Below are 26,238 nucleotides of genomic sequence, written 5' to 3' on the forward strand. Positions count from 1 at the left end.
AAATCCTGAGTCGCAGGGTCCTCCCCTCCTGGATCACGTCGGATGCTGAAGGAAGGCAGGTCTGGCCCGATTCCCTGGGCGCCTTGTGCCCAGAGCTGGGCCCCACTTGTGTGAGATGGGCACCGAGGAGTGAAACAGCACAAAGGCCCACAGGGTTCTCTGAGGACACCACTGCAAGTACTGGGGTCACAGAGCCCCCACAAGGAGCTCCATATAGCGAGGGGGCCGGCAAGGCAGGTGGGCCAAGGGAGGACCCTGGGAGGTGGTGGGGGCGGGGCGGTGCTGTGGGGGTGGCTCATGGGGCTGTAGGGAGCAGGGGTCCAGGCTGGGGGGCTCTGGCCATCCTGCAGACCATGGGAGCCACTGCACCAGTGAGCGGAGGAACCCACGGGCCATCTGCACATGGGGCCTGGGGAGGAGATGTACACAGTCAGGGTCACCTGGTCGTTCTCTCTTCTGCACCCCACATGTCCCCACCCCAGGGCCTTTGCACTGGCTGCCCTCAGCCCGAAAGCTCTTCCTCCCAAGATCCTCATCGCTGGCCTGTAGTTTTATCTTGAAATGCTATGCACTCAGCAGCCCCTCTGTGACCTCGTTTAAGATGTGAGCTCATGTCCGTTTCCAGCTTGAATTTCCTCCTTCATAGCTAGTCGCCGCCAGGCACCCTGTGACGAGGGGCTCTGCGCTGCTCGGTCCTGCGCCTGGAGCAGGGCCTGGCGCACAGCAGGTGCTCAGCCAGCATCGGCGGGTGGATGGACTTCGAGGGCGCGGTTACGGCTCTTGGACTCGAGCTCTCCAGACTTCAGGGCCATACGGAGAGTCTCTTTCCCCCAATTCATCCAGCTCCCAGTTGCTGGCGCTATTTGTAAAACTTATAATCTGATCCTTAATTCCCTTTTCTCATTTAACTATTGTTCTAATGGTGCAGTTGGTAAAGGAAAGAAACATTTTACGAAATGAAATGAAATCAAGACATTATAGATGCTCAAATGCAGATGTCTGCAGCAGACGCAGCACACGGAGCCCTCAGGCCTCCGGACCCAGGGTCTCAGGGTGGAGGGTCCTCCAGCTCCAGCCCGCCCTGCCACACGGGGCTGAGTGAAGCTCCCATGTAAGCGCCCAGTCCCGCCTGGAAGGCACCTCTCCTTCACTGTAACTCGCTCCAAACAGTGGGGAGACGGTGGGTTTAGAAGTGAGTTCTGTGCTTCTATTTTTGTTTGCAGGGGAAAGTCAGCTAAACTGCAGGAAATTTGATTTTAAGGGTTAGAAATGTCGGTATTTGCGTCGTGCGCCCTGCTGCCTCTCTGATTTCTGTGCGTTATTCAATCCCTTGAAACTTCAGTGTTCTTATCCATTAAATGGGTGCAATAAATCCCAGCCTTTCAGTTTCACTGCAAAGATTAAACAAGACACAGAGGGCAGCTGGACCGGCTCATGGCCACCACTTAGCAACCTGGGTTCTTTTAGCCTCAGTGCCGCTTGGAGCATGGGTTCCTGGTGGCTCCACCAAGATCACACACAGCACGTTCCCCTCTGTAACCATTCATAAAGCCCACTCGCACCGGGAGCTGGCTCAAACGATCGGTGTTGCCAGAGTCAAATGAGCCGTGGGCAGACGCCACCCTCGGGCCTCCACGCCGTGCGCCCCAGGCCCCCGCGCACGCAGCCCCCACGTCCACTGAGCCCGCTCCACTCGCAGCCACCCAGGCCCCTGACAGACCCGAGTCGTGCGCCGCGGCCCGTGTCCTCCAGCGGAGGAGTCTCTGACCCTCGTGGGACGAGGCGAACACACAAAAAAGAAGCTCAGATCGACCCTCCAGGCCAGAGCTCGATGTGGACCCACCTCTCAGCCCCCAGCCCCCCACCCCCATCCGTCCACCCTCCAGAGCTGGGACCCCAGAGCAGCACCGGGCAGCGGCCCGCCACGTCCCCTGGAAGTGTGTCTGGGGTCTCTCACTGTCCCTGCACAGAGGCACCGCTAGCGGGTCCTCCTGGGGTCAGGATAGGGGGGTGGTGACAAAGGAAAACACTAAGGGTCCCTCCACTCACTAGACAAAATCCAGTCAGTACAGAAAAGTGCAGGGAGCGGCGAGAGGCCAGGGGTCTGTTCTGTGAGCAGCCCGGGCCCAGGGCCAGAGCGGGAGCCCGAGGGCTGGGGCGTCCGGGTGCCCTGAGCACACGGCGAGCGAAGGGGCCAACGAGGGGCTGCCTCCCTCTGGTCTGGCTGGGGTACCGCGGTTGGGGAACGCAGGTTCTTTCTGGATGAACACTTCCCACGTGCTGGAGGAAATGTTTCACAACCTGGGCTCCGCGAAGACACAGGTGGGTGTCTGCCTGGAAAGGGCTGGACACCGGTCCCGTCGGAGGCCCTCGCACTGGACCGCATGCTCGATGACCCACGGGGACAGGCCGTTTCCTCCAGCGGAGCGTGGACCTGGGATGAGCTCAGACGGGTGGGCTAACCGGCATCTGAGGTATGTGGGCGAGCCTTTCACGAAGCAGACACCCCTCTGCTCTCCGTGCTCAGCTAGTCTCCCATCCCCGGCCCCGCTCGGCGCGTCCGGCTCCCAGCCACCCCACTGGCGCCACCGCAGCATCGGCTCGGGCCCGGCTGACGCCTTCCCACCTGGTCCCCCCGCCCCTAGGCGGCTGCCAGCCGGGCGCGCTGGCCGCGTGCGGGGCATGGCAGGGGCCTCACCTCATGAGACAGGTAGAAGGCCGCGATGCCCAGGGGCCAGAAACAGCAGAGCATGGAGAAGACGCTGAGGCCCAGGTGGTCCCGCGGGGGCATCATGAGGAAGTTGTCCTCGCTCTCCGTGTCACTGGAGTAGTCGCTCTGCGGGGAGAGACGGGCAGGAGAACGGGGTGAGCGGGGGTCCCTCTACGCTGCGCCCGACACGGGAGTCAGCGGGCACGGGGCAGTCCCTCCTGGCACGGAAGCTCTTACAGGAACAGGAGGGGACGCACCCCAAGGGCCGGTTCCTGGGCCGCTCAGGGGAAAAACCACAGACCCTCAGATTTCTGGGACGGAGGGCGGGACAGAGGGGTGAAGGTTCACCCCTCGGAGCGGGGCGGAGGGCACGCGCACCTCCTCTCCGTTCCAGGACGGCAGACGGGTTCCGGGGACAAGGCGGGGCCGCTGTCGGGGTCGGGAGCTGCTCTGAGCCCCCTCCTGCCTTAGACCCCGACCTGAGCTCGGGTGTCGCTGGGCCTGGTCTCAAGCCCGGGTGTCCGGCTCCTCCCTGGAGCTGAGGCGGCCCTGTGATCAGGTCACGCGCTCGTCGGGGGCCCCGCACAGGCCTGCACAGAGCCTGCTGGCAGGTGGGGGACCCGGCACAGGGAGTTTTAAGAAGCAGCTCAGGTGACGCCCACAGTCAGGAGGCCCCGGGCCCCCGGGCACACTTCCCACAGAGGGACCCCAGCCCCCGGACAGGACGCTCGCGGCTTCTGTCCTGAAAGCACGGCCGCTCCGGGCGCCCCCGATGCCCCTGGTGGGGGGCACATCTCCCTGACGGGTGCTTCTGACCCCCCTCCTCAGCACCGCGCTCACGCTGACCCCCCGAAAACCAGGGCCACTCCGTCTGTGCTGACTGTACCCAGCACTGTATCTGGAGTCAGACTTTACTCCAGATTTCGTTTCTAAAAAGAAAAGGAGCATTTCTTCCTGAAAGAAGGTCACTAGCTTCCTGCCTCCCTCTGCCGGCCCCGAGGTGGTCACATGTGGGGCCTCCTGCTGGGGCTGGGGGCGTCGGGGACGCTCGGGGACACTGGGCGGCATCTGCCCAGGCAGCCTCAGGGCGAGGCAGTCACCTGAGGGGCCAGGCACCCCCCCCCCGGGGGGGCCAGTGTGATGGTAACACCTGGGAGGATGCTTGCCCCGCCAGGACCGCCCCCGCAGCGCCCCGGCCCCCTCCCCCACACACACGACAGAGGAAGCCCCAAGGTGACTGTGACCTGGAGTCCCTCCTGTTTTGGTTAATTAAATGCACATAAAACTGCCAATTGGAGCCTCTAATCAGCCTGCGGCAGAAGCTTCCAGATGGACTGTTTCTGTCCGGTTGTTTGAGTGAAAACAGGCAAATTCGAAGGGGTTCACTCAAATCACAGACAGCGACCTTCTCCAGGGACCCCGGATGGAAGCGGTGACGCCCTGTCTGTCCAGAGAGCACCTGACCGCCCTCCACACGCACACAGACACACAGACAGACACAGACACACACACACACACAGACACACAGACACACATACACAGACATGCACACAGACACACAGACAGACACACACGCACACAGACACACACAGATACACAGACACACACACACAGACACAGATGGACACACACAGACACAGACACACACAGACACACAGACACAGACACACACACACACACAGACACACATACACAGACACGCACACAGACACGGACACACACACACAGACACACACACAGACACAGACACAAACACACAGACACACACATACACAGACACACAGACACACACACACAGACACACACAGACACACACACACAGACACAGACACTAACACACACACAAGACACACACAGATACACAAAGAGACACACACACAGACACACACACTCACACACCCCTTGAGGGTCCTGGGCTCCGGACCCCTTGCCACGTGGGTGCTGGGTCTGGACACCGAGTCCAGCCGCACGCCAGCCATGGCCTCAGGTGCTTCTTGTCCAGAGATGGGACGTCCTCTCTGCACCCCACATCCCACCCCAGCCTGGGAACCTGACGACGGCTCCCTGACTTGTCTGTGTCACGGTGGCCACGGGGAGGCCGGTGGCCAGAGTGGTCAGTGGCAAGTGTCCCGGCCAAAGAGCAGTGTGGTGTGAGCGGTGGCCACAGACCACGCAGGGATGGCCGGGCGTCAAGGGACACCACCACGCCTGGGAGGCAAAGGCTGTCCCCAGATCTTCACAGGTTTTATTTAGTGGTGGAAGGGAACCACATCTGTAAATGGCAAAGCTGTGGCCATGGGGCACCAAGATAACGAGTCAATTTTGATTAAAACAGATTTTAAAATTTCAGATAAATTACAGGGCAGCTGAAGCCAGCTCGGCTCCACGTCTTCCCCCTTCGTGGGTCAGCGGGTGAGGACGTCCGCAGGGCGGAGGCACGCGGTCCAGAGGCGTTTACAGTTCACAGCTGGAGGAACAGGCCCTACGAGGGGCAGAGCGGGGCAGGGCTGCTCGCCCCCAGGGCCACGACCGCCCCCTGGACAGCTGGCTCTCGTCCCCGGGGTCTCTTCCTCGGGAAGACCTGACAGAATAACCGGGCGCCAGGCGGGAGGCCCTCAGCGAGGCTGCAGGGCTGCGGGGTCGACCTTGTCACCTGCCCTCTCTCCAGGCGTCACCAGCCCTCCAGCTCTTCTGGCCCCAACTCCCTCTTGTCCCCGGCCTCCTCCGCTCGCTGATTCTGGGGAGCACCTCCGTGAGGCCCCGAGGCGGAGGGGGGCCCAGAGACCAGGATGGACGCGGACCTGGGGCTTCCTGCGAGGGGTCCCCTTGCAGGCGCACAGCCTGCAGAGTGCTCCTGACGGCAGTGCTTCCAGCAGCGCAGTCAGAGAGGAGTGTGCGAGGGAGTCTGTGTGGCCACGGAACCCGATGGTGCAAGGGCCGCTTATCGCCCCGGAAGGACGCTTGTAACAGCCGAGGTACAAGCCGGGGCAGGAAGTGGAAGAGCTCACGCTTCCTCCAGAATGCCGGACATTAAGACGCTTCTGCATGGCAGGCTTCTCAGTGATTTTTTTCCTTGCATTTGTGAGTTTCAGATTTTTCTACAGCGAGCAGGGTGATTTGGTAACGACACTTTTCACGAAGGCGCAGACGTGCTGACCGGTGGGGGCTCCCCAGCCCCGTCCTGGCTTCCCTGGGACTGGCTGGGAGACGCTGCATCACGGGCCCAGTGAGCCGCTGGCGGAGCAGGACCGGAACCCAGCATGGCAGCTGAGCCCCGCGATGCAGACAGACCCACCAGGACACTGGGGGTCAAGGCCAGCGCCCTCCACCCACAGTGCCCACGCCTGCGTCGGCCAGGGCGCCACCACCGCCCACAGAGCGACTGAAACAGCCCAGCCAAGACGCCGGCCCTGGCTCTTCAGCCACGCTCCGCCTCCCGGGCTCGGCGCCCGGCACCCGGGGCAGCACGCAGCAGGCACACAGCTCGTGTGCTGACGGCACGGAGAGTCCCCCCGGGCCTGAGCCCACGCGGGCAGCACCGAGGGCATGGCGACACCCCAGGGTGTCGGGCTGAGCTGTGCACTCGTGCCGCCTCAGGGAACCGCGCTTTGCTGCGTGCTGGGCTGGGTGACTCAACGTCCCTGAGGAGCTGAGTGACCAGCGGGCTCACTGCCGCCACCTGTTCAAGTGAGCACGTTTATGTGCCGCGAACCTTCTGAAAGAGACGCTCGGCCAGCGGTCTCCCCCCTGCTCCTTCCAAGCTCGTCTCCGAGCCCACGCCATCCTTCCCTGGCTTCCAGTCTCCAGATGCTGACGTCCTGCCCGCCAGGTGGGCTCCAGATGGGGCCGTGACGTGGGCACCGGTCCAGCTGGGACACGGCGGCCGATCTGCTGACAAAGGACAGGGCAGTGCCCCGACAGGAGCTCACGCCTTCCTCCAGACCACGGCCCGAGGCCAGGACGCCGCTGAGGCTCCAGCCGCCATGGGGCCAGGACTCCGCCCGCTTCCTCCGTGCACCTGGATGGGACGCCAGACACGCTTAGACGAAGAAGACACGTTTAGAGGGTCTCAGGCCAACGTCTTCCCCCACGGGCAGCGTGAGAGATGAGGGCAGAGCCTGGCTGGAGAGAGGCAGGTGCCTCCAGATGGCCCAGGTGCGGGCAGAGCTGGCCGGCCTCAGAGCCGAGACCCCACGGTGAAGCATCTGGAATGGGGGCAGGGCGTCCCCGTGTGCCCCACGCGGGCAGATCGCCTCTGCGTGAGGCCACGTCTCCGCTCATCCCCTGGGAGACCCGGAAGGGCCAGGAAGTGAGCAGAGCCAGCTGCTGTCCCTCCAGGAGGAGCAGGGCCTGGGGACGGGGCCAGGCTGTGAGGGCCGGGGGCCGTGCTTGGAAGAAGGAGGGCGATTCTCCGGCACCCAGAGCTGCAAGGGGCAGTCCAGCTCCAGAGACAGAAAATGTTCCCAGTCAGGCCGAGGGGAAGCGGATTGGAAGCCGCCCGGGCCTCTGGTCAGCGGGGCGCTCTGTCCTCCCTGCTCGGGGTGCGGTCTCGGGGCCCAGTGTCGGCCTTGCTGGGGGCTGGCAGACATGCAGACACCCAGGACCCGCCCACACAGTGGCCACGGGCTCAGGAGAGACTTCGGGCTGAGGAGTCACTGGGGGGTCTCCCCCATCCTGTGTCAGGAGTGACCCCAGCGTCTGCCTGCTACTTACTTGCTGCCTAGAAGGCACAAAACTCTTGTTGTAAAACAAATCACAGGGGTGCCGTGGACAGCGCGGCAGATGCAGTCGGGAGTATCGTAATGACTTTGGCGACAGGTGGCAAAACTCACTGTGGTCATCGTTTCGTTCTGTATAAAAATACCGAATCACTATGCGTACACCTGGAACTCCTGTAATGCTGTAAGTCAACTACACTTCTACTTAAAGAAGAGAAAAGGATAGCTGGATTTGGTGAAGATCGTGGGCTGGGGGTTCTAACGTGACGTCACCTGCAGGCCTGTGAGGACAACGCTGCCCCCAGCAGTTTTGGCCTGGCTGGTTTGCAGCACGGCCTCTGCACCACTGCCTTTCATAAAAGAGCCGGGGGACACGGTCATCGCGGAGGCGGGCCCCGGCCAAGGGGGTGTCGGCCCCATCGCTGTGTCTCTCCCGGCCCGGCTGTCACAGAGCAGACCTACCCGGTTAAAACGACCTTGGGGCCTCTCTGTTATGACTGAAATGCCAGTGGCGAGTCCCTCATGTCCTGCCTTCTCCTTATTCCTTATTTGGAGTCTGTCTTTGTTTTCGTGGTTTGGGAAAAACACAGTCCGCTCCTGTGTGTCCACACACTGCTGAACGCTGCTTGGGGGCAACTTCACTCGTGCCAGGAGGCCCCCCTGGGAGGCCAGGAGCCACCGGGCGCCGTGTCCCCGGAGGCCGGCTCCCACGTCGGCCCTGCGCACTTGACGTGGGTGACTTTCTAAAGCACCTCATTAAACAGAGTCAAGGTCCATAAAATGCTCAGGAGGAAGATCTCCAGGCGCTCGGGTGCTCACGTAGAGTTTGGCCTCATTTCCACTAAAAAGAGCAGGATGCTAACCTGGGAGGGCTCCTCTGGGAGCGTTATCTTTTCACTGGTAAACTGATCAGCTCAAAGCCAGCCAGGCGCCCACTCTGGCTGAGCCTGCGGACAGAGCCAGGAGCTCCCGCTCTGCCCTTCACCCTGGACGCTAAAACCCACTGAGCGCAGCCCGGGGGAGGAGCGGCCCTCAGGCCGGGGACGCCGGCCACGCTCCAGGCCCCCGCGGCCAGGCTGGGGCCCCTCTGCGCTGGCTCGGAGCCCTCTCCTTCCTGGACGCCTCTCCCGTCCTGCTCCCCCACTGACCGGCCGGTCCCCCAGGGAGCATTTCCCAGTAAATCACGTGTCATGAACCCTCACAACACTGTCCGCTCCTGGGAAACTCAACCTCAGACGCCCGTGTCCAACACAATGGAAAATACGCAAGTAAACACACACGACACAGAAACCACGGCCTCAGCGCGGAGTCCTGGACGCTGACGGGGAGGAGGAGCATCCAGGCGCAACACCAGCTGCGGCGCAACCGCCCGGGACTGGGAGGCCCGGGTGCTAGGGACGGGGCAGGGACGGGGCAGGGACGGGGCGGGGGTTGGGGGGGCGGGCAGGGCACTGGACGGGGAGGCCTGGGTGCTGGGGACGGGGCAGGGCGGGCAGGGCACGGCTCACGGGCGCCCACGGGGCTGCACTTTACTGAACCCTCTTTGGGTGGGTGATCTGCTGCCTGACGGTATTTCAAAAGGGACAAAACCAGAAGCACTGGAAGAGGAGACACTAATGGACAAGCCTATAAAGGCTTAATTTCACCCCGACTTTCAAGAAGAACATGAGAGGAAAATCCCATACAATCTGCTGACGGACACGCCTCCAGACTCCGCCCTGCCCGGCCGGAGAGCGCTGGATGGTTTGCTGGGAGGACGCCGTCCTCTGGGAATTGACCTCAAGGCCCAGGCGGCCCACCCCATCTCACCCCGGCCTCCACCCCGGCCTCCCTGACACACCGCCTCTTTGCAGCTGTGGTTGGCAGCGTGGACCTCTGTGGGGCCTCTGAGGGGAGGTTACGATTCCAGCGACATGTTCTGTTTCTAAATATACTTCTTTCGGCCCCGAGGCCGGTCCCCTGACTTCACGTATTCTGCGCGTTTGATGACGGCACAGACCTCCACGGATCCCCTGGTGCCTCTCACCTTCCCAAACTTGAGGTTTCTTTCTCTCTTTCTTTTCTAATCGCAGGAGAATCAGTTCACAATGTTGTGTCAAGGCCCGGGGCACAGCAGAGTAGTTCTGCCATACGTGCTCACACACGTCTCTTTCCGTTATCCGTCACTACAAGGTACGGAATATAGTTCCCTGCTCTGTACAGTAGGACCTTGCTTATCTACTTTATATAGACCAGTCAGTATCTGCAAATCTCAAACTCCCAATTTACCCCTTCCCCCCCCCTTCCCCTCCCTGGTAACCGTAAGTTTGTTTTCTATGTCTGTGAGTGTATTTCTGTTTTGTAAATAAATTCATTTGTGTCATTTTTTTAGATTCCACATATGAGTGATCTCATATAATATTTTTCTTTCTCCTTCTGGCTTACTTCACGTAGAATGACATTCTGCAGGAGCATCCATGTTGCTGCAAATGGCATTGTGTTGTCGGTTTTTATGGCTGAGTAGTATTCCATTGTATAAATATACCACCTCTTCTTTATCCAGTCACCTGTTGATGGACATTTAGGCTGTTTCCATGTTTTGGCTATTGTAAATAGTGTTGCTATGAACATTGGAGTGCAGATGTCATCCTGAAGTAGGGTTCCTTCTGGGTATATGCCCAGGAGCAGGATTCCTGGTTCATATGGTAAGTCTATTTCTAGTCTTTTGAGGAATCTCCATACTGTTTTCCACAGTGGCTGCACCAAACTGCATTCCCACCAGCAGTGCAGGAGGGTTCCCTTTTCTCCACAGCCTTTCCAGCATTTGTCATTTGTGGATTTTTGAATGACGGCCATTCTGACTGGTGTGAGGTGATACCTCATAGTAGTTTGGATTTGCATTTCTCTGATAATTAGTGATACTGAGCATTTTTTCATGTGCCTATTGATCATTTGTATGTCTTCACTGGAGAACTGCTTGTTTGGGTCTTCTGCCCTTTTTGGAGTGGGTGGTTTGCTTTTTTGGTGTTAAGCTGTGTGAGCTGTTTGCATGTGCTGGAAGCTAAGCCCTTGTCAGTCGCATCATTACCTCCTCTGGTGATGACCTGTAGAAATCACCCCTGAAAGCACAGCCTCCTGCGATTGATGTTCCGGCTGGAAGAGGCAGTTCTCCTGCTGCCCCAGCGATGGGCTCGTGGTACACGACGCGGCTCCCAGCATCCTTCCTCCTGGAACCCTCAGCCAGCCCCGACCCCCGGGACGGCCGAGGTGGGACCACCCCTCTTCCTCCCCCTGCTGAGCAGGGACAGCCACTCATGGAAGGTGAGCCCGGACAGGGACCCTCAGCACTTTGGATGGCGAGGTCTTTTTCTTCCTCCTCAGTGTCTGTCTCCTGCAGGTGAGGACACGCACCGGCCATGCCCCGCTGCCCGGGCCACAGGGCGAGGTGCCGGCTCTCCCTCCGAACAGACAGAGTCTCTCTCACTGTCCATCGGTTCGACCCTCTGAACATCCTCACACGAGCCTCATGCCTCTTGTCACAGAAGTCAAGCTTCACGCAAGTGCCCGGGAGCCGGTCCCCAGCCCATCAGCTTCCTTCTGCCTCTCGGAGCCCAAGATGCACCCAAACTGCCTGTGAGTTTCCTCCTGTTTTAAAGAAACATCGTGAGATGGTTTGCGAGGGGGAAAAATGGAAAGTATCGGCTCTTATAAAATTGGGCTCACCCTGGATTTTTGCGTTTATTCTGCTATTGTTTTCCTGCAGCAGGACAGACAGAAAGTACAAGAACCACGGCACAAGGGCAACGCTCCCCGAGGCCCCAAAGCCGGGCGTCGTCACCAGTGCCTTGAGTTCAGAGGAGGTGCTTCCTCTAACAAACTGGAGCTCTTGTTACGACACACCGAGTGGGAGGGCATCGTGGTCCACGCCGGCCAAGGTTAGGGGGCCTTCCGGGGCCTTCCGCACACGTGCAGGCCACCGAACACGGAAGTCAGCGGCAGGCCCACGAGGAGACCCGTTTCACGAACCATCGAGCAGAAACTGCGTCTCCAAAGGGTCCTTTTGGGGCTGGGTTTTGTTCACATGACTTGCTTGAAACGGATGAACCTTCAGCTAAGCCTGGGGAGGATTTATGGAACCGCAGTTTGGGTTAGCATCACGTTTACTGGTATTTGCTCCAAAGCGGGCCTGGGAGGGGCTCCCGGGGTCCGGGCCCTTCCTTTCACTGTCATCCGAGACACCTTCACCGTGTGCGCGTCTGGCTCCCAGCGCCCTGCAAGCGCACGGAGCCGGTTCCATCATAATGCGTGCAGCCTCACAGGAGGAAGGTTCTCGCCCTCTGGTGACGACTCCCTTCGCGGACGTGGCCACAGATAACAGCTCTCTCCTCTCCCCAGGTCTGAGCAGGGGCCCAGAAGCCACAGCCAAGAGAGCTGAGAGGCGCGAGCTGGAGAAAGTTCAGAGGCTTTTGTTTCCCGAGCGCACAGATTTGGTGTGATGCCCCCACCCTTCTGCTTACCGGAAAGTGTCTTGGAGAAATACGACAAACGGTCCCCTCGTGTTATTATGACAGATGGGTTTCTCAGCTTACAGAGTCTCTCCAAATCAGATTGGCTGTAATTACACACACCAGTGCCTTTTCCTGGCATATGTAAGATGACGCTATAAAGGTGTTGATTTTTATTGGGCCAGAAACATGCCGTAAGCCCACTTTTAAATGAGAGTCTTCCTTGACACAGAAAAGTAAAATGGTAGGTGGCATGCTACGACTCCAGTCATGTTTATATTTCACGTCGTATTCCTGGATTTGTCTTTGGAAATTTTAAGTGTTTAGCACGCCCTCAAAATACTTATTTCGTAAAGGTAAATGTAATCTCCAGATGTGGACGTAGGTCATATTATTGAAAGATAATTCATTCGATTGAAATTCTTAACCTAACCCCGAGCCATCTGTGGACATCTGAACATATTCTTTGTCCGTATCTTGCGTCTGCAGAAAAATGCACCTAGCATTTCAGACAACACCCTGTGAGGCTTCTGGGGGCACAGCCAGCAGGTGGGCAAGTCGGAGAAATGGCTGGACAAAACTGTCAACAATCCATGGGCACGCTTTAAATTCTGAGACAGAAACAAACTCTACGCTAAAAGGTGGGAAAAGATACCTCATGCAAACGGTGATAACAAGACCGCTGGAGTAGCGGCGCCAACGTCACACAAAACAGACCCGAAGGCGAGACGTATTATCAGCCACCAGGAGGGGCATTTCACCGTGATAAGACGGTCGGCACTTCAGCAAGATACGATAATTACAAATGTACATGCACCGAGCAGCAGAGCCCAACGTTTGTGAAGCAAAACCACACAGAACGGATGGGACAGCCAGGCAGACAAGCAGTAAGAACAGGAAGCGCGAACAGCACGGCCAGCGGGACCCGACAGACGCTCAGCGGACTCGTCACACAGAGACAAGCACGTGTGCCCCCACGCGGGCGCGAGGTGCATCCCCAGAGCAAGGACGTGTGAGGCCACACCTCGCATCTCAGCACACGGAGAAGAGGAATTACACAGACTCCGTCTTCAACCACGTGAAGCTAAACTGGGAGTAAACGACAGGCAGAATGTGGGAAGTCCCCAAGTGTGTGGAAGGTAAACAACACTTTTATGAAGAACCCATTAGTATAAAAAGAAATCACAACGAGGCTAGAAGCTATTCTGAGCTAACTAGAAAATGAAGACACAATCCATCCGATTTACAGGATGCAGTTAAAACAGGGTTTGAAAGTTGTAGCTTTATTACTATTTTTTTAAATTGAAGTACAGTCAGTTACAATGTGTCAATTTCTGGGGTACAGCACCACGTCCCAGTCCTGCACATACAGACGTGTATTCATTTTCATACTCTTTTTCATTAAAGGTTGTTACAAGATATTGAACGTAGCTCCCTGTGCTCTACAGAAGAAATCTGTTGTTTATCTATTTTTATATATAGCGGCTAATATTTGTAAATCTGAAATTCCCTAATTTATCCCTTCCCATCCCCTTTCCCCTGGTAACCATAAAATTGTTTACTGTGTCTGCGAGTCTGTTTCTGTTTTGTAGATGAGCTCATTAATGTCCTCTTTTTCCTTTTTTTGTGTTTTTAAGATTCCACACATGAGTGCTATCATGTGGTATTTTTCTTTCTCTTTCTGGCTGACTTCACTTAGAATGACATTCTCCAGGAACATCCATGTTGCTGCAAATGGTATTATTTCATTCTTTTTATGGCTGAGTAGTATTCCATTGTATAAATATACCACAGCTTCTTTATCGAGTCACCTGTCGATGGGCACTTAGGTTGTTTCCATGTCTTGGCTGTTGTATATAGTGCTGCTATGGAAGTTATAGCTTTAAGTACATGTAATACAGAAGAAAAAAAATCTCAAACTGAGAACTAAGGTCCTACCTAAAGAAACTAGATTAAAAAAGAACAAATTTATCCGATAGGAAACAGAGGCAAAAAATCATAAATATCTGAGTGCAAATCATTGAAGTGGAAAACAGAAAAGCCAGGGGCAAGTCAAGAGGAACCAGAGGTCAGTGGCTTGAGGAGGTGAACAAAATTGATAACCCTGTGGCCAGACTGACCGAGGGAAAAGTGGAAAAACTCAACTCACCAAAATTAGGCACGAAAGAGGAGACGTCACCAACTGTACAGAAAGTAAGACTTAAATGGAAAGTTATGAATGACATTATGCCGACAAGTTAGGGCGACGTCGCTAAAAAGCAAGTTCCTAGCGTGACACAAATGACAAAACTGAGCCAAGAAGAAAGGAAACCCTGAAGATTTTCTTCACAGCAACAAAGAAACAGGTCTGACCAGAAAGCGGAGATCTTCCCGCAGAGAAGAGCCCGGCGCAGAGGAGTCTCGGTGACGGCAGACACACACTCGAAAAGAAAAAACACTGATGCAGGGTCTTGCGGAGAGAAGAGGAGCCGCTTCCCGGGTCAGCCTGGGGGCCAGGCCACCCTGACACCAGAGCCAGACAAAGACACGGGGGAGGAAGACTGCAGACCAAGAGCCTCGTGCGCAGAAACCAAAGCCCCCACTGAGCCACCAGCACGGAGAGCCCAGCGGTACTTGGGGGGGGGTCCTCTGCCCCGGCCTCGGGGCGTTCGTCCCCAAACGTAGGGACTGTCTGATGCATGAAAGTCAGTTAATGAAATGGTCACGTCCACAGAGTAAGGGACCCAAAAGGCCACCGTGATGACACAGAAAAAGCATTTGTTGGAACTAAACACCCACTTTTTATATTAAAACCCCTACCCTTGGGTCTCCGCCCTGAGGTGACTCCCGGGCTCCGCTGAGTCTCCACCAGCACGGCCTGGTCTCCTTCCTCTTCAACCCAGAGCACTTGGGCGGTTAACCGCCTCGGACAGCAGCGCGCCGGCTCCTCGGGAAAGGCCTGGACACATGTGCCTGCCCCCCAGCCCTGACCCTGCGTCCTCTGCGGGGGACGCATCCCTCCACCTACGAAACGCACTCACCCATCAAAGCCACAAACAGACCTCCTTTCCCTCCCTCCTGAGGCCCTTCCCTCCCGACGGCCCCCCCTCCCGCCCCATGTCCTGGGAGAGCCGGCTCCAGCCTGCAGAGAAGGGACCGCCCCAGGCTGGGGTGGACGTGTGACCTCCGCTCAGACCCAGCGGCATCTCCCCCTCCCCGCCCGGGCTGCTGTGTGATCTCTGAGCGTGTGGTCCGGGGCCGGCCGCCCTCCTGTCTACTGAAGACAGGTTCAGAGATAATTCGGCTCATCTGCCCTTAAACCATCAACTTCAACTGTTTCTTCCAGCAGGTCAGCTATTTCTGGAATAGCAAACCAAAGAAGCCACTCATGGCAGCAAACATGTCCCCAGCTGTCCCCACACATGCACTCCCAGCCTCATGTGATCTGGGACCACGCGCCCTCCCTCACCTGCTCACTTTGCTGGAGACACTCTCCCCTGTGGCCGCGGGGACAGCAGGGTCCCCGCCAAGTGGGCAGCACTGTCAACCCTAATCCCTCAGCCCTGCCCGACGGCCGCAACCACGGGTCCTCACTGACCAGAGTCCCTGTGGCCTGGACCTCGCCTCCACCTCCATCCTTCCATCTTCCACAAATATTCCGAGTGAGGGGCACCCAAGGCCTTGGTTTCTCTGCACTGTCCCACCCTGGCGCTCCGCCGCACACCGCACGCCGCCCGCGGCCCGTCCCCAGGGCCCACGGCGGTCGCACGCCCTGACCTCCAGCTCCTGGAACTCCTCCTCCTCCTCCACGTCATAGGACAGCGTGTGGATTTTCATGTCTTCGGCCGAGAGGTCGATGAACTTGCTGTCGGGGTACTCCAGGCTCTCTTTGGGGGGCGACCGGTCCTCGATGAAGGTGGTCTCACAGCAGTCGGCGGCCACGCCGTCCCCCCAGGAGCGCAGCACACCCTCGGAGTAGAGGATGATGTTGGGGCGGTAGTGGGACTCCACCGACTGCTGGAGGGTGTTGGGGTCCAGCAGCTGCTGGAGCGGCTCGTTCCTGCTGCCGTGCAGGGCGGCCGGGGCTGCGCTGTCTGCCCCCCGGCCGCCCTGGCACTGGTGTGCGGGGTACACGGACGCCCGGCCGTCCCTGCTCTCGGCCGTGAAGCTCCGGGTGTTGATCAAGCCGTTCCTCCTGCCGGCCTCGCTGAGCTTGCTGCGCACCAGCACGCTCTCCTGCTCCAGGACGCTGGCCATGGTGCTGGCCCTGCCGGCCGGGAGGCAGGCTGGAGGGCTGGACACGAGGGTCACGCTCGCCTCACAGGGCCCATTTCTCCTGAAGGAGGAGGACACACAGATGAGACAAGAAAACCACACCCGAAAAGCTGCCCATTGTCCAGACCCGAGTTGTTTCGGCGTGGCCGCGTCGCTGGTCCGGCGCTCCCTCGTCTGCCAGTTTCAGGAGGACTCCCCAGGCACCCGGCCAGCGAGAGCCTTCCACACACCTCTGCAAAGTCTCTGCTTCCAGATGAAGGAGACGCTGCAGGAACTGGAACCACTGCAGCTCGAGAGAAACCCATGGTCCCAGCTGCCCCCAGACTCCACGTGGGCCCCCCACCAGCCCAGCCACGGGGACATGGGGCTGGTTCCCCCCAGACCCCCATGTGGACCCCCACACCAGCCTGGTCTCAGGGACATGGGGCTGGTCCCCCCAGACCCCCATGTGGACCCCCACACCAGCCTGGCCATGGGGCCATGGGGCTGGTCCCCCCAGACCCCCATGTGGACCCCCACACCAGCCTGGCCTCGGGGACATGGGGCTGGTCCCCCCAGACCCCCATGTGGACCCCCACACCAGCCTGGCCTCGGGGACATGGGGCTGGTCCCCCCAGACCCCCATGTGGACCCCCACACCAGCCTGGCCACTGGGACATGGGGCTGGTCCCCCCAGACCCCCATGTGGACCCCCACACCAGCCTGGCCATGGGGACATGGGGCTGGTGCCCCCCCCGACCCCCACGTGGATCCCCACACCAGCCTGGCCACTGGGACATGGGGCTGGTCCCCCCAGACCCCCACGTGGACCCCCACACCAGCCTGGCCACTGGGAGATGGGGCTGGTCCCCCCAGACCCCCATATGGACCCCCACACCATCCTGGCCTCGGGGACATGGGGCTGGTTCCCCCAGACCCCCACGTGGACCCCTACACCAGCCTGGCCTCGGGGACATGGGGCTGGTTCCCTCAGACCCCCACGTGGACCCCTACACCAGCCTAGCCACAGGGAGATGGGGCTGGTCCCCCCAGACCCCCATATGGACCCCCACACCATCCTGGCCTCGGGGACATGGGGCTGGTTCCCCCAGACCCCCACGTGGACCCCCACACCATCCTGGCCTCGGGGACATGGGGCTGGTTCCCCCAGACCCCCACGTGGACCCCTACACCAGCCTAGCCACAGGGAGATGGGGCTGGTCCCCCCGGCCCACGGCTCCTCATCCGAGCAGACAACATGCACCAAGGAAGGAAGGGTTTCCCCGACGTCCCACACAGACTTGGAAGATGTGTGATGGGAGACCCACACTAACTGTGCGTGGACAGACATCCCCACAGGCGAAGGGAATCCCACGCGCACATTCCAGGACATTCTAACGCGCGTATTAGAATTCACTCAACGCTCACACACGCCACCGGCCTTCAGCAGGGGCCCAGGAAGCGGACTGGAAATTTCCCTGCCTCAATGGTGCTCAACCTAGAGGAACGTCCAGGTTCCTGGGGTACAATTAAGACAGCTTCTAAACGCTTCTCCCTAGATCGTGGGCCTTCCTAGAGTTTCAAATGTTAAGAAAAAGGAGACACCCAAGCCAAGCGTTTTGGAGGCAAGTTTCCCTCAAGGTAAGAACTGTTCTGTAGGAAAAGGTTCCACCTTGGGGCTTTGGGGTGCTCTGACTTTCTATGTGATTTAAGAATTGTCTTCCGTGACAGCTGCTTTATTTAGGGGGGAGCTACAGGAATCTGAAATTCCAGACTGAGCAGAGGAGGAGAGAGAGGAGTAACTGGAAAACAGCAATTCGACAGCATTGACAGGTGACCAGGGTGTCACCAAGGTGACACTGTGACAAACGAAGAGAGGTGAGAAAGCAGTGCAGACCCTGCTGTGCGCTGAGACGTGCTCGTCCCTGGGGACACAGTGCAGTCAGAGCCGGAACCACTGAGCGCGCTCTGAGCTCCCGGGAAGCTCGCTGTGTGTGAGCACGGCCCCTGTGCCTGGTCACCTCCCAGCCAGCACGGCACGATTATCCACGTGTTTCTGGTCCACACGCCTGGCTTCTCTGATCTTCCTCCTTCCACGGAGAAGCCGCCGGGCTGATCTCAAAGCCGGGCCCTTGTGCGGGGTGGACATCCCACCAAGGCCAGAATAATCTTCTTGGGAGCATCACGCAACTGACGTTCGGTGGCACTTGTTCAAGTTCCTCCTCCTGGACGGAGTCACCTACTCCACCAGCCAGTCTCCCCTCCCTGTTCAGCTGCGCCCCCAGCAGCCGTGCTCTGGTTCCTCCGACAGCATCCTTCTCTGCCAGCATGACCGCTACCAACGCCACCTCCCCGTCAGCCCCGCCCGGCGCCCAAGACCAGGGAACCACGGTTACTCCCACCCCTAACGCCTGGTCCGCGGCACGGACCCCGTGAACGCCTGCTGAACAACAGTCTCAAGGGTTGCAGGTTAGAGGACCCCCCCAGAAGAACCCCCGAGCTGCCGCTGCCCCGGGGGGGGTGGGAGCCCCAGCGCCCTGGGGCAGGCGCAGCTCCGTCTCCACCCGAGCTGAGCTGCGGCTGGGAACGCGGCGTCGGTCCCGCCCGGGCCTGTCAGGGCCTGGAGCCGCCGAGCCGGAATCCGCACTAACAGGAGCAGGGGGGCTTCCCTGCACCTTGATGTGAGGGGCCCTCAGCCAGCAGCGCAGGTCTGGCTGTTGTAGACACAACATTACTGCTGAGCAGTTTGCAGCAACCTTTTTAAAAGTATTAAAACAAATATATACAACAGTGTGCATTCTTGAGGAACTTACTTCCTTCTTGAAGCGAACCCTTCAGCGGGGGTGTCATAGATTACGAGCATATCTGAGCAGAGGGGCTGAGGTGGGTGGAGCTTCATCTCTGTCACGTCAGCATCCTTCAGCACCATTTCCTGGAACCGCCTGCCTGCCGCGTGCGTTGAGCTCAGCCCACAGTTCCACCTGCTCGTTTCTCCTGTGTGGATTTCTGCCCGCTCCGACCTGACAGAGCCTCTCCCCAGCCGGAGTCAGCAGCCCAGAGACAAAACAGGACCGGGCTCAGCCTCCGGGGTCCTCAGGGCGCGCGCTCGAGTCTCACCCAGCGACCGCGCCGCTCGCCTACGGCTCTTTGTAACAGACACAGAATTACGTAATGCAATGGTTATATTATGTAACAGGCAACACTTCACTTGTCCCTCAGTCTATGAAATACAGAACCAGGAGCTGCAAAGAGGAGAACCTCTCGATCGTTATTCCGGCTTGAACAGCCCCTGCTCCGTCCAGGACGCCGCCTGCCTTCTGCCGACTCGCCTTCTGGCCGTATCAGCAGGCGGCTGCCCACCTCGTCCCCGGGTGGGGGCCCGGCGCGTCTCCCCGCGGCGGCCGAGGCCGTGGCCAGCCATGCGGTGCCGACGTCGCGCCCGCCCACGCCCGCCCGCCTCCTTCCGTAGGGCTCGCTCGGAGCCCGGCGCCAGGAGCCGCCGCCCCGGGGCCGGGGAACCACAGGCGGACGAGGACGCTGACGGGCAGTGGAGGGAAACCAGCAAAGGCCGGCAGGCGAGCCGGCGCACCCTTCACGTGTGAGGAACATGCCTTGCCTTGTGTCGAGGCTGTCGGGCACACGGAGGGCTAAGGCGAGAGGCCGGAGGCAGGGAGGGAGCCTCAGCGTTGCTGCTCAACGCCTGTGCCGTCTCTGGCGCGTTGCTCACGGAAGCGGCCTCGCTGACGACGCGGCAGAGTGAGGAAGGCATCAAGGTCTCCCTGCTTGTGGCCCGCGAGTCTCAGGGCTTTAGGGGTCAGAGGGCGCTTCTCTGGAGGCAGTGAAAACCTCACAAAGACCCCAACAGTGCAGCTTTCAGTTCAATAAAATACACATTTATCGACTGCTGACGGTCACGAGGCACAGCATCAGATCAAACGCTGGATCAAGGAAAAGCAAAGCCACTATGCCGTAACAGTAGTTGGACAACGAACATGCCCGGAAGTCAGGCCCACGTGACCCGGAGAGCTACATTTCACAAAGAGCTAAAAGGGTCGGGAAAATGGGAGAAATCGTGAAGAACAAGGGAAACCAGAACTGGGGAAGTAATCAGAAGCAACAGAATTTGAGAAAAGTACGTGAACAGAACTCAGGGAAGAGACAGAAGTAAAAAACAAAGTAATTTCAGAAACCAAGGCCAACCCAGAGGGAACAGGACTGGATAAACACAGTGAATCATCCCTTAAGAGAAACAGCAGATGGAAAACAGAAAAATGTTTTAAATTAAAAAGCGTGAATACTTCAATTTATATGAAATTCCACGGCAGACAAAGTGCTCCGACGTGGACGCAGAGCACTGCCTGGATCAGCGCAGAGGACCATTTTGTGCGGAGGGAGATGCAGTCCCCGCGTCCCAGGAAGGCAGAGGGGACTCGGACGCACGCGCTCGCTACCAGACCTCAGCACCAGAGTGTGCGTTTCCCCGTGTGCGTGTCAAGTTCTGGGAATATTTTGAAAGAAAGTGATAAATGCAGAATAAAGGCAAAGACAACCCACCAAGCACATAAAAGGAAGCTGCGGAGAAGAGAGACAGTGGACAAGGCCCAACACGGCAACTAGGACTTGAGAAAACGATCCTGCAGTTAACGCTGAAAGGCTCAGCCGGCGCCCGGAGAGCGGCCGGAGGAAGCCCCGCCCCGGTTAAGTCATAGCACTTCTACTAAGGGGTGAAGGGAAACAAGCAAGGACACCTTCGGTTACTCAGCAGAAAAGCCTGGGACCCTCAAAGGGGTCAGGAGATCAGACTGTCATCGGACTTGTCCACGAAAGGCTGCGGAGCAGAAGCCGGTGGAGGAGCCCCCGGAAGACTCGAGGCAGGAAAGCGAGTCAGAGACGTCACAGCGACTCAGACTGACCTGAGCTGAAGGCCCGCGGGCCGCAGACGCGGTCGGCCCACGGCGCCTCCTGCGGAATCAGCAGCGAACCTGGCCACGCAGCGACCAGAGGGGCGGGCGGGCGGCGCCAGGCGGGTGTTGGCGGCTGCGAGCCCTGTGGGAACAAAGACACGGACTGGACGCCGTCGGGCGGGAACCGCGTCACCCCGGAGAGGCCTTCCTGCCGAACACACACCACACGACACAGCACAGCACAGCCTTACTTTCTTCTTGTCTCCACATCTAACTACCAGTTACAGGACATTCAGACGACAGAGGAACATGTCAAATGTTCAAACACGTGGGTGTACGAAGCCAGCAAAGGCCGGAACGGGGACGCCCCTACGGGAAAAATGACCCCAGAATCGCAAGGATCACGGGACGGGGGTCTACGGATTTAACAGACTTGGGCAGCTGAGCCACGAACTGCATATATCAATCTTGTTTCGGTCTAATTCCAACAGATGAGCTGAGATTTTTTAACTGTATGTGTGTGTGTGCACAGGGATATACGTGCACTCACACGCACACGTGCACACACACGTGTCTCCCTACATTTCTGCATATTTCTGTTTTTTATACACTGCGCACATGTACAGTTACACACCGAGACCAGGGAGCAATGAGGACGCTGCCTAGACAGCAGACACAGAGATGTTATGTAATTTTTTTTAGGCGTTGCTAATTTTTGGAAGGTTATAATGAGGATTAAAAAAGAGCTACCTACTTTCAGAGACTCATATCAAAGCATTTACACGGTGTTTACAGGTGAAACAGCTGACTGAACGTCTGGGATTTGTTTAAAGATCGCCTGTAGAGGGAGGAGGCGGGCTCCAGAGAGAACGAGGTTGGCCGTGAGTCGATAGTCAGCGAGGCTGGCTGATGGGCACCTGGGGTCTGCTATCCAGTTCTCTCTACTTCCATGTATGTCGGAAATCTTCTATAATAAAGGGTTTTAAAAGCCAGCAGGTGACGATGTGTCAGAGCCATGTTCCAGGCAGAGGGAACGGCGTGGAACGGAGGCCCAGAGGCAGGACGGGCACGGGCGGTGTTGGGGAGACCCTGGCAGAGGGGCCGGGGGCCAGGAGAAGGGCGGCGCTTCTCTGGAGGGTCCTGGGTGCCACTGCACACATCAGACACCTACTGTCATGGACTCTGGGCCACCTGCTCCAACGACGCTGTGTGTGTTGTTGAAGTATGGCTCCCAGGGGCCGTGATGTCACAGAGGCAGCCGGGCAGCCGGGCTGGGGACAGTGTGGGTGACGGGCCTGGGAGGGAGCCCCGGGCACACTGGTGACATGGCCGGGGTGCAGTTGGGAACCCTCCAAGCTCAGCTGCTTTGACGCAGCCAGAGGGGCCGATGTCTGTAGGACCCTCAGGGCGGCACAACCTGGGAGAGCACAGATCACGACGTCGTCTCTCTGACAACAGGTGGTACAGAGGTGCTCTGAGTAGCCAGGTCCATGGCTGGAGTTTCCACAACTGTGAGCATTTCGCGTATGGCCCAGAACAGAGTGGCTGCAAGCAGAGGGGGGTCTCCCCCACATCAGCTAGACCAGAGAAACCCCATGGTCAGACGGGCCATGCAACGTGCGGACGGAGGGGGCCCTGAGCCTGCCTCCTCGCTGAGCGGGGAGCTGCGACCCCAACGCGGCTGGTGCCTCAGAGTCAGGCGGCCCGGGCTGCAGCCTCCACCTCTGCCTTCCCCGTCGGAGGCAGATCTGAGCAGGGCTGCGCTCCGTCGGCATCTGTCCCACGAGGAACACCGCTGTTAAGGAATCTGAGCGTCCCCTGTTTTTTTGGCTTAAACATCAATGCCTTTATTATTGCAAAATGCAGAGTAACATGAGGCATGCAGCTGGTGGCCTGGAACCCCGTGTCACGATGACGGCAGAATTATACCCAGACCTGTCCGCGTAGAAACCGGGACGGTACCTTCCACGCTGCATTTCTCTCAAGCTCACTTCTAATGTTTAACAGATGCTTTGCTCTGAGGAAATAACTAGGAAGAAAAATCAAAAGACAGTTTTGGAAACCAGAGTGGTAAGTGTCATCCTTTCCAAACGGAGGCTGAGCAATGAAGGAAAGACAAACGAAGAACTCGAACCTCCTCCTGTTGTCCCTTTCTCTGAGCCTGCGAGCAGTTTTGGATTTTTAAAAAAAATCTATCTCTTCCGGCCCCCCTCCTGCCCCCCCATCCCCTCCTCCCACAGGGAGCCGTGAAGGTCAGTGACAGGGAGGGCTGGGCGCGAGCTCACAAACAGGACCTGAGGTCTGTGCCTGATGAGATCCTCATGTGCCAAAGATTTGGGGCGGTGACTGTCACTTAACACATGCAATGCCTTCAGAGCAGCACCTCCGAGTTGAAAGAGAATAGAACCGACCATCCAGGCAGCTGATGCGCCCGGGATGCCTGGCGGCCGGGCCCTTGCAGCCTCCTCTCGCGCAGCTCAGTCCGCAAAGCGTTAGGACGCCAGGTGCTGGGCTTCCCTTCCGACTCTGTCAGAAGCCTGTGTAAACAGCAGTACTTCCTGCCAAGCAGATAATAGACATGTCCCCACCAGGGCCCAAGAGCAGCCTGCAAATCCTCATTAAAACAATTAAAATTTGCCTTCAGCACACACGGAAAAGCCTGTGATTTGGCAGTGGAGACAGTTACCAAAGCATTCAGAACCGGATCGGTCTTTAACATTTAGATGCCACATCACAACCGCAAAATGCTGCCTCACCACCTCGTCACTTTTGGTCGCCTGGGACTCCTGCTCACACAGCCAGCCCAAGCCCCTTCTGGGAGCAGGGCTTCACCACAACACGTCGGGAGAGGGCGGGAATCCTGAGGCTGATTTGTTCAATGAGTGTTGGCGGAGATGCTGGGACACTGGGAGTGAGAAGACCAAAGGCCACTGCTGTCTGTGAAACTTGTGCCAACTTCCTTCAGCTTTGTGAGTCTCCATCTCAGTTTTAAGGAAGATGTGGGAAGAGCCTCCTTCACCAATAGCTCCTCTGTGTCCACCTTCACTACCACCATCTTCACCACCACAGTCACCACCACCACCACCATGACCACCACCATGACCACCACCACCATCTTCACCACCACTGTCACCATGACCACCATCACCACCACCATCACTACCATCACCACCACCACCATGACCACCATCACCACCACCACCGCCATCACCACCATCACCATCTCTAACACCACCATCACCATCTCTAACACCACCATCACCACCATTGCCAGGAATTGGCAAACTACAGGCCACAGGATAAATCCCGCCCAGTGCCTGCATTTGTACAGCCCACAAGCTAAGAAAGACTTTTACATTTTTAAATGACTGAAGACAAGAAGTATATTCCATGATACATGAAAAGTAAGGAATTCCAAAATCCATAAATACAGTTTTGTTGAACCACACTCCGTGCCCTCGTTCATTCACACGTGCCCACGGCTATTGGGCATGAGAAGGGCAGAGTAGTCGAGCACCTGTGACAGAGGCCAGATGGTCTAAAACCCTAAAATATTTGTTCTCGGGCTCTTATTGAAAAAGCTGACCGATTCCTGGCCATCACCCCTCCCACAGCACCACCACCACCACCACCACCGCTGCCACCACCGCCATGAACACCACCAGCACCCTCAGTGCAAGTGACGCCGCCTCCACCCTGACCGTCAACAGCAGCGACAGCCACCCCAGCCCACTCCATGGTTTGGGGACATGGAGCTGCCCACGGGTCAAAGAATTGTGAGAAGACTGTGAATGAGAGCACAGATTCAGCAGGAAGTCTTCCCCCTTCCAGTGAGCGGGAGGGACAGGAGTCTTGCAAGCAAGCATCCTTGTGGCCAATATCGTGGGGGAACCTGCTGCCCTGGGCGGGTGCTGGGGCACCTTCATCTCTGAGACTGTCCAGCCACAAGCCTGCACTCACGCCCCGAGGGCTCCCGCTCCCTGAGCCTGGAGAATCACAGCTGAATACTTGGTTCGGGGGTGGGTTCTTGGGGCGGTGAACCCTCCGCCCTGACTGGCAGAAGCAAATGCAGATCCCTTCTGGGAGGACATGCTAAGACGGGTCTCAGAGACTCCACGGTCTGGGACACATGATCCACGTGGCACAAGAAGCCGGAGTCTGGGATTAAGCCCTTGAGGAGATGAGCTGCCTTCAGCAAGTGGGCAAGCTCCCCACGGCTGGGACCCACATGCTGCACTCGACCGACAGACACGACATTCAGGGAGACCGTAAAAGCAGCTGGAGGGGCAGGGCAGATAGTTTGCTCAGCAACCAACATTGGAGGACGAAGGCTGCCCGGCCGCCGGGCAGCAGGAAGACAACGGAGGCGTGTTGAATGATTCAGCTTTAGACTTAGGTCAACTGTGCCTGCGTAGATTTCAAGGATAACGACCAAACAGAACACGCGTTTCAAACCAGGAGAGAGAAAAATGCGTATGCCTGCAAAGAGAAGGCAGGGCAAACAAACACAAAAGACCGAGACCAGCAGTGAAAGCCGTCGGTGCTCGCAGCGGCGCTGATTCGTGAGGAGTGCAGCGAACGCGAGCCTTCCCTCTGGATTTGAAGGAGTATCCGGACGTATGCTGTTTACCGGAGACACACGGAAGCACTGAAAGCAAAGGGATGGGAAGACGCACAAGGAGAGTCCTGGGCAGAAAATGACCCGGAGGAGCTTAATGAGTCTAAACGAAGCAGACGCCAGGCGGCGGCGATGCCAGTGCCCAGCACGGCCCGGGCAGAGCCTCCCGCCTGGCCCCGCGCACGCCCCGGGCACACAGCAGCTCGCGCCACCGCTTCCCGGGCAGGATCGACAGGCTCACGGGGATAATGCGGCCTCTTTGTCAAAAACACAACAGTTTTGACCAACAAGCGTGCGTAAGGGCTGCGCCCAAAACCAGAGGAGACTCTTCCCGGCCCAGGTGTTCTTTCCTTTCCTGTTTCTCCTCACCTTCCCTCCCTCCCTCCTTTCCAGAAGTGGATCAAGGACCAAGCCAGGAAGTGCCACCACATCGCACACAGGTAGTACCTTGAAGACCATGTTCTGTAACCACAACACGGTTGATGTAGAAGTCAATACGCTTCATAAAACCACTCTTCTTTGGAAGTGAAGAAAAAAGAGAAACACTTTAACAACCAATGGATCGAAGAAG

At 58.1% G+C, this 26,238-nt stretch overlaps 1 protein-coding gene across 3 annotated transcripts in view; it reads right to left on the bottom strand.

Annotated features, from left to right (window-relative positions):
- Positions 1-26,238, bottom strand: part of SYNDIG1 (synapse differentiation inducing 1) — a 65,208-nt gene that overhangs the window by 10,496 nt on the left and 28,474 nt on the right. For all 3 annotated transcript variants that reach the window (XR_012500737.1, XM_074347762.1, XM_074347764.1), the window contains exons 2-3: positions 15,669-16,227; positions 2,699-2,836 (exon numbers count right to left, since the gene is read on the bottom strand). Coding sequence is in view for 2 of the 3 variants with exons in the window: in XM_074347762.1 (XP_074203863.1) it covers positions 2,699-2,836; positions 15,669-16,148 (618 nt within the window). In the remaining variant the exon portion in view is untranslated. The remainder of the gene's footprint in view (positions 1-2,698; positions 2,837-15,668; positions 16,228-26,238) is intronic.

Source organism: Camelus bactrianus, chromosome 19 (genome assembly GCF_048773025.1).
Source record: "Camelus bactrianus isolate YW-2024 breed Bactrian camel chromosome 19, ASM4877302v1, whole genome shotgun sequence".
NCBI classification, from domain to species: Eukaryota; Metazoa; Chordata; class Mammalia; order Artiodactyla; family Camelidae; genus Camelus; species Camelus bactrianus.